The sequence below is a fragment of the Galeopterus variegatus genome, unplaced genomic scaffold, assembly GCF_000696425.1.
Source record: "Galeopterus variegatus unplaced genomic scaffold, G_variegatus-3.0.2 Scaffold4218, whole genome shotgun sequence".
Classification (NCBI taxonomy): domain Eukaryota; kingdom Metazoa; phylum Chordata; class Mammalia; order Dermoptera; family Cynocephalidae; genus Galeopterus; species Galeopterus variegatus.
This window is the reverse complement of record NW_007730329.1, coordinates 44,106-52,170: the sequence shown is the minus strand read 5'-3', so window position 1 is coordinate 52,170 and position 8,065 is coordinate 44,106. Positions and strand designations below refer to the sequence as shown.

Here is an 8,065-nt window from a genome sequence, read left to right as displayed (position 1 = left end):
AAAAAAAAAAAAAAAAAAAAAAAAAAAAAAAAAAAAAAAGCCAATTTGATGTAGACCGCCCAAAACAGGCCGTGTTTTTGGCTATAGCAGATTAAAATTGAGGCTTTTCTCTTGAAACCTTCATTGGCCTTGTGCTACAAACATTGATACCACTTTGTGACCACAGACATAAAAAGATAAAGTGCCAGACTTGTTTTTATAGTCACCTTCAAACTTTATTTCAATGCTATCTTTAGTTGTCAATACTGCTGGAGGCCTTGAATTATGAGTTTCAATTACTAGGAAGTAGCTGGGGTGGTGGAAATTCATACATATTCTTATGTACCTTTTATTTTACTTAGACGTGGTTAGCAAGCGACTGTCCCGCTCTCCGAATTATATCTGTGGAGTATGACACCAGCCTCAGTGACTGGAGAGCAAGGTGTCCTATGGAAAGGTAACAAGGGACTGTGGACCGGGAGGAAAGGGAAGGGTTCTGGCCACAAGTGGATCCTGTGGGATGGGAAGTGATTTGTATCTTTTGATGCCACAGACAGGATTTTCTTATAAAAAGCTAACTTAGTCTTTTTTTCTTCCTTCTGGAAAGAATTGGTTCTAAATAAACAACAAAATAGTAGAAGGCTTAGATGCATTGTCAAATGGGCTCCTAACGTGGTTCATTTGTAACTATTGTGACAGTTACGGACCATGGATTCCATAGCAAAGACTCCTTTTCTACTGGAAGTAAAAGTGATATTTTTTGCTTTTGTGTTCACTGTCATAATTGGCTATAGGAAGCACAGAAAGGGATGCTGAGCAGTTCAGTTCTATATACCCTTGTATGTCCTCCATGCCAAGTATATACATAGGCAGGAGCATTGGGTTTCTGAGTTACAGGACCTAGACTGTAGCCTGATCCTACCTTTGACTCGCTGTGCTGTCTTCGACAAGTCACTTAACTTGTCCGGGGAGCTTTGTCTGCACATTGACAGAATTGGTCTAAATCAATGTTATTAGACTCTGCTCTCTGAATGGACCCCATGTAGGTGTCCAAGAAGGGTGGCGAGGGTGAGGGGGCAGGACCCCAGGGCTTTCCCATTTCACCCAGTGAATCTCTGGAGAACCTTTTTTTTGAAGGAAGGTGTCTACAGATAGAGTTTGAAACTACCAGACTAAGTAGTTTTGAAGTTCCCTTTTAGTTTGAAGATTACTTATTTTGAATTCTCTGATTCTAATAGCTTCCTATTATTATTCTAAATAATAAACCCAAATGATGAAAGCTTAATATTTGCAGCATAAATATGACTTGAGCTAAAACTCACAAGAGGGAAGTCTTTAGTGACGCTTTTATTGTCAGGCGTTAACAGGAATGAGGAAGGACACACACACATCCTAAGTGGAGGGGCAGTTGGGGTGAGACCCAGGTTTGACCATAAAAATTGCCAGACGTGTATTAGTTGCTCAAACAATGCTTATTTAGTCAATGAGTGGCTTGCTCGGGTGTTAGATATTCCTGATTATGCCAATGTTAATAAGTTGCAAATAGAGAATGAGTGATTTCAGAAGTTGAACAGATTATTCTAACTCCAAAATGTAGTGCATAGCATTGGTCCAATAGACAATAATTCTTGACTTAAAAAATTAGCAAAATTTGGGGGATTGATAGCCTCCTGTCATGCCTGCTGTTTCCCTTTTGTACAGAAAGTCCATTGCATTCAGAAGCAACGAACTTCTTATGAAACTCAGAGCTGCTGGTGTAGGGGATAGGCCAATGATTTGGATATCACATAGTATGGGAGGTAAGTATGGTTTTATCTGTGCCAAGTGACCGATGCGAAATTATCGTCTGCCAATGCAGCCAGCCTAAAGTTAACACATCTCTCTGTTTTACTTAATAGTGTCCCTTTTCCCTCTTAAATTAATGGTTTTGGCTATGGCTAGGAGTTTTAAATGTACATCTCTTCTTCTTTCCTATTTGTTTTTCTAGAAGGGGACAACAGTAACAAACCATATGAGAGGGATCTGGGTTTGACACGTGAATGTTTCCACGTAGGACAGCATCCCTCAGCATTCCTGGCAGGCCCCAGAGGCCCCCCTTTCTTCCTGCCTTCTCCTCCTCACCATTGCTGACTCCCTGTGGCTTTGATGCAGCCACCCCCACCCCCAGGATGCTGCTGGTGGAAATGCAGTGGTGCCTGCACTGTCTGGCCCCCACTGCTGCTGCTCAGGTCCCAGTGCTTGCTTATCAGGCCACATCCCTCGCCCCTCCAGCCTACTCTGCCCTAACCCAGCTCTTAGTTTTCACTGTCCACCTTGCAGACAGCCATTCTGCAGTCCTGGCCTGGTTTAGCTGTTGCTCAGTGCTCAGGACTGCCGACTCTGAGCTGCGGCTTTTTGCTGCGAGAAAGGTGGATGTAGCCCTGTGGGCCCTCAAAGATCCTTCCTAGCTGCATTTCCCATGGGAGCTTTGTTGCCGTGATGGATGGTGTTTTCCATGGTGGAACTATGTGGTTTTGAATGCTAGCTGTCCTAAAGGTGTGGCCATTAGTGGACTGCCACAGCGGGTGGGGAGACCAGCTGCTGCAGGCACTTCACTGACGCAGCGCCCCGCTTAGGAAATGCCTAGTCTTCCTTCAGGGGCACAGTAGACCCTGTGCTAGAAGATCTGCCCTACAAACGACTTTCTAGAATCTTACCTGTCTGTAAGCCTGAGCTGTAAGTTCTAGAGGAACAGTATTATCAAGTGTTAATATTTTAGTATTTTAAGGCCCCGTTTCATGTACTACAGAGAATTATTGTTTAAACTTTTTTTAAAGCATCTTTTTTCTTTTAGAATAATAGAGAAGGAAAATAGCTTATACATTGTTTTTCTTTCTTCTTTGTGGCTAGGTCTTCTTGTCAAAAAGATGCTGTTGGAAGCCTCTAAGAAGCCAGAAATGAGTACTGTTATAAACAACACCAGAGGAATAATTTTTTATAGTGTCCCTCATCATGGATCACATTTGGCTGAATATTCTGTTAATATTCGCTATCTTCTCTTTCCCTCTTTGGAAGTCAAAGAACTCAGCAAGGGTAATACTTTCTGTCAAGAAGGAAATTGGGGTTGTATTAACATCAGTTATACATGATAAAAAGGAAAAAAGTTTCTTCCTTGAATATTATTATTTCTACCTTATTATTTGTATAAAATTGTGTTTAGACTATCCTTGGAAAATTCGCTTTGGGCTTGATTTTTCTTTGATACATTTTCTTTTTGTTCTCAAGTCATCATTTACTTAAGTATATCAATAATTTTAATATTATTTTATACATAAGGTTAGAAAAAATTATATGTTTTGCTTTAAGTGTTATTCCAAATTACCAATAAACCTCTTTTTTCCATGAATTTCGAAAACCATCAACTGTTAAAATACAAATGAGCTTTTAGATTTTTAGCATGTGAATTTTGAAGCAATGTATTTGTCTTGATAAGTAAACATCTTCTCTCTGGAGCACCAGTTAATCAGAATTTGGACTCCGCAGCTTGAGCCTTAGTAGGCCAGTCGTCCTTTTGCTCATGTTTTCTCGTTCTGCCTTATGGAAGACTTTATCTTCTAACCTTCCATTGACTTTCACTTTTTTAAGGTCAGATTTTGCTTTCCACATGCTCTTTCTTATCCTGGCTGTTCCTTACTCACATCCTCCTCCCCTTTTTTGTGGCTGCATTATCTCTTTCCACATTGTTCTGAAGATATTAATGAGGGGGTTTTGAAAGTTTCTCTTTCTGCCTTCAGCTCTGTTTTTCTGTTGGCTTATCTGCTCTGTCTCTTTCAGGCTGTAGGCTTCCTCTGGTACCTGGTGCTTCTGGGTTGCCCGTTCATATTTGAGGATGAAGGGACAGGAAGGGACCGGCACCCTGTGATTATAGACAGGCTTTGTTGATGGGAGACTGCTTTAGGATGGGTGGGGTGTAGCCATCACACCAGGGGATCCCTGCAGTCCCACCCACTGAACTGCCCTGCATTCTGCTTCCTGCCAGCCAGTAGATGATGAAACCTCTCCTGATGGTGATGTCCTCTCAGTTCTTGGTTGGTTTTATAGCCCTTTACTCAAATCTTTATGGTTTCTTGGCAGGAAGAGAAACTAGTGTGTACTCAAGCTACCATCTTGAATCAGAATCCTAATTTCCTCTCTAAATTTGAAAGATTAATACATTTTATTATGAATTGGGTAAACAGAATTTGTCACAATCTTGTTCTCTATAATTTTACAGATTCTCCTGCACTTAAAACACTACAGGATGACTTTCTGGAGTTTGCTAAAGACAAAAACTTCCAGGTGCTGAATTTTGTAGAAACACTTCCAACCTATATTGGTAGCATGATTAAACTGCATGTGGTGCCCGTGGAATCAGCAGGTATTCACTCTTTTGCAACTTGTTGGCCATTAGATACGTTATTGGTGCTACCTAGCATTTAATTATAAACGTCAATTTTTATATCCAGTTTCTCAGTTTTAGGAGATAGTTTCATGAAGACCTAGACGCTAATGTTATTCTTTTTAGCCATAGACTAAAATTTCTCTGCAAACATAGAACCTTGGTATTAGCTCTTGCCTCCATTTAACTGATTAGATGACAAGGGTTAATTGGCTAATTTTAGGTAAGGTGTCAAAGGTGAGCTCTATTGCATTAAGGTAAGAATACAGAGCTCTTCTGTCAGCTGGATTGAAAGAGGCACTTATTTAACAGATTGATAGCTGCACTTAGATACTTTAAAAAAATGAACTAAAGGTGTGAGAGCTTTAGTAAATGGAAGATACATGGGGACTACTCAAACAGGAAGTGTTCTGATGGAGAAAACAGTGTTATACCGATACAAGCTCTTCACGGTCCTGGGATTGGACAGTGCCTGCGACTGTAGTGTATCATAGTGTATCACAGGCTTTTTGAGGGAGGGGCCCAAGTCTTAACTCTTTACAGGCTCCTGTGTCCCTCCGTGCAGAGCAGACGCCCAGACTTTTCCCGATTGCGTTGTTTCCCTCACCTGGCTGCTTCCTCAGCGTGCCTGTCATCTCTGGGAGCACTTTTCTGATCACCTCTGAGGCTGGCTGAGGTGCTGTCCTGCTAGCACTCAGCCATACTGTGAGCTCCTTATGGCCAGGGACAGAGTGTATCTGCAGTGCCTGCCAGATGATTCTTCAGTCTGGTAACAAATTTTGTCCTAACTTCATTATGCACTGTCTAAATAAAGTGAAAAATACTTAATGCTTTGTAGTGGAACCTAAAAAACGTTACCTCAAAGTTACATGCCATAGGGCGAGGAGTTACTGTTTAGCAGTTGAAGAACTTGAAGAGTCAAAGAACAGCTGCGATATGTTTGAAAAAAGGACTTTGGAAGTTTGAAGCAAAAGCGAAATGAATATCATGGACCTGCTGCTTGTTAGTGACATCACCTTGTCCTAATTCTGTCTACCCCCTTCTTCCTTGTCACCAAGAGGCTCTTCTTCCTTCCTAAATACCACCTGCATTCCTCACCTAGGTGGTGTCACTAGTACCTCTTGTCACTTCCATCCAGGTGGACATTGTTAGACTCAGACATCAGAAACCCTCCCAAGGCTCTCAAGCAATCAAGCACTAAGTCATCCCCATGCCTCCCAGTGGAGTGGTCATGGGATGTGGGTACAGAATGGATCCCATCCCCTTTTTTTCATCAGGACGAGGGAGCTCATTATGAAGTTTATAATACAAACTTTGTGGAATAATTTAGTATAATAACCTGCAGGGGTAAGGTTTTGAAGAAGCTAGTGCTCAGACTCTGCTCACTGCAGAACTAGGAGGTGGGCCAAGACACATGGGAGGAATTTATGAAAAGTATAAAATTGTAATTACACTTACTGAGAACCCATTCTTGCGTGATTAGTAGAATGTAGTTTAGCTGCAGTCAAACTTCAAGTTCCTTTATCTTTTAAGAGTCCCTTATCACAACTAAACCAACATTTAGAACTACCCATTTGGCCTCTGTCAATAGTGACAAGGGGGGAGGCTTATATTTTTACTTGGATTTATTGACATTTTTGTTTTCTTCAGATTTAGGCATTGGAGACCTAATTCCTGTGGACGTTAACCATCTGAACATTTGTAAACCAAAGAAAAAGGATGCTTTTTTGTACCAACGTACTTTACAATTCATCCGTGAAACTTTAGCCAAAGACCTTGAAAACTAACAATTGTCTTCTTCCATTTTTCATATGTGAATAAAGAGCAAGAAACTTCATGTTCTCTTTTTAAGCTCTAAGCAATCATGCAAATATAGTCACCGTGGCATTGACATGGTCTGGAGTGTGTTGAGGACAACAGAACATTGTTATCCATCCAAGCTCTGTACAGCACCAGCACAGAAGTGGCAGTCACAGAAGGGAGGGCTCGCTTGCGTTCCTTTGACTTAAAGGAATCCCTGTGTGCCCCTCTGTGGTTCTCAGTGTTGGGCCAAGTGACTGGGAGCCAGCTGCTGTGGACAGTGTGCCCTTTTCACCTGTGACTGTCCTGGCTCTTGGAGGAGCATTGAAGGGAGAGCCGCCATCAACTCAGCTTACCACAAAATGCCATTAGGAGAGCACCTAAAATGCAGAGAATGAACTAGAACTTAAAGGACTCTGTTTTTGTTCTGGGTATCCATGTGCTGTAAATTTTTTTACATGTGTCGGTTTTTTAAACTTTCAGTTCTTAACTTTCAGTTAAACCTTTGTCTAACACATTAGCACTGGTGTTAACTTTGTTAGACCTACTGTTGTGCATGGGTCAGTTCCTCGTATATTTCTGTTTTCATATTGCTAAGAACAAATCTTTTTTTAAAAAAATTTAACTTATAGTAATTCTTTCCAAACTGTAGCTACCTATGCTTGTAATTTGTCCCAAATAAGGTTAAAGGAGCTAATCCACTATTGATCACAGTATGAAATAAAACTACTCTAAGCCATTATATATATTAGCAATACTTAGTATTAGGTTTCTCAGATTTCTTTGGCTAAATAAAGTGTAACTTTCTTTCCTGCTCATTTGTAAGTGGTATTAATTGACCTCCAGCATGTGAGATACAGGAAATCATGTTGATGGACTTTCTTTTCTTTTGAATAACAGCATTATTGAGATATAATCCACATACCATAAAATTCACCCTTTTAAAGTGTATACAATTCATTGGTTTTTAGTATATCCAGAATCGTGCAACCCTCATCACTATCTAATTTCAGGACGTGTATATCATCATCCCAGAAAGAACCCCTTAGCAGTCATTTCCCACTGCCTCTGCCTCTGCCTCTGGTGAACACTAATCCACTTTGTCTCCATGGATTTACCTGTTCTGGACATTTCATATAAATGGAATCATACAATATGTGGCCTTCTCTGTTTGCCTTCCTTCTCTTAGCATAATGTTCTCAAGGTTCATATGTGATGTAGCATGTATCAGTACTTCTTTTTTATGCCTAAAAATATTTCCTTGTTTGGTGTGCCAGATTTGTTTACCCACTCATCAGAGCAGTTCATGGACATCTAGGTTCTGTCCATTTTTTAGCTCTTATGAATAATGCTGCTATGATCATTTGTATACAAGTTTTTACATGGAAAGATGTTTTTAATTCTCTTGGGTGTATACTAGAAGTAGAAATGCTGGCCAAATGGTAAGTCTGTTTAAAATTTGAAGATGATGGATTTTTGTAGAATGGTATAGACAAAGCTAAAATTGGAGTACAGCATCCGAAGGAAAACTGGGGTCATCAGTAAACCTTATCAACATCTAATTGTTTAATTATACAACATAACTGACTTACCCACTTTTTAAATGATGTAGATACAGAGAATATGACTGTTTGAAGATGATGGATTTTTGTAGAATGGTATAGACAAAGCTAAAATTGGAGTACAGCATCCAAAGGAAAACTGGGGTCATCAGTAAACCTTATCAACATCTAATTGTTTAATTATACAACATAACTGACCTACCCACTTTTTAAATGATGTAGATACAGAGAATATGACTAGCTAATGACAATAATGTGCTAGCTAATGGGGTGAAAAGGGGAGAGGGTAGATGTATTTGGTACATTT

General features: G+C 40.2%; 1 protein-coding gene across 5 annotated transcripts in view; it reads left to right on the top strand.

Moving 5' to 3' along the window:
- Positions 1-7,014, top strand: part of SERAC1 (serine active site containing 1) — a 59,970-nt gene extending 52,956 nt beyond the window's left edge. For all 5 annotated transcript variants that reach the window (XM_008587018.1, XM_008587019.1, XM_008587017.1 and 2 more), the window contains 5 exons: positions 342-436; positions 1,681-1,778; positions 2,869-3,051; positions 4,232-4,375; positions 6,047-7,014. In XM_008587018.1, the coding sequence (XP_008585240.1) occupies positions 342-436; positions 1,681-1,778; positions 2,869-3,051; positions 4,232-4,375; positions 6,047-6,183 (657 nt within the window). In that variant the 3' untranslated portion in view covers positions 6,184-7,014. The remainder of the gene's footprint in view (positions 1-341; positions 437-1,680; positions 1,779-2,868; positions 3,052-4,231; positions 4,376-6,046) is intronic.
- Positions 7,015-8,065: the final 1,051 nt, after the last annotated feature.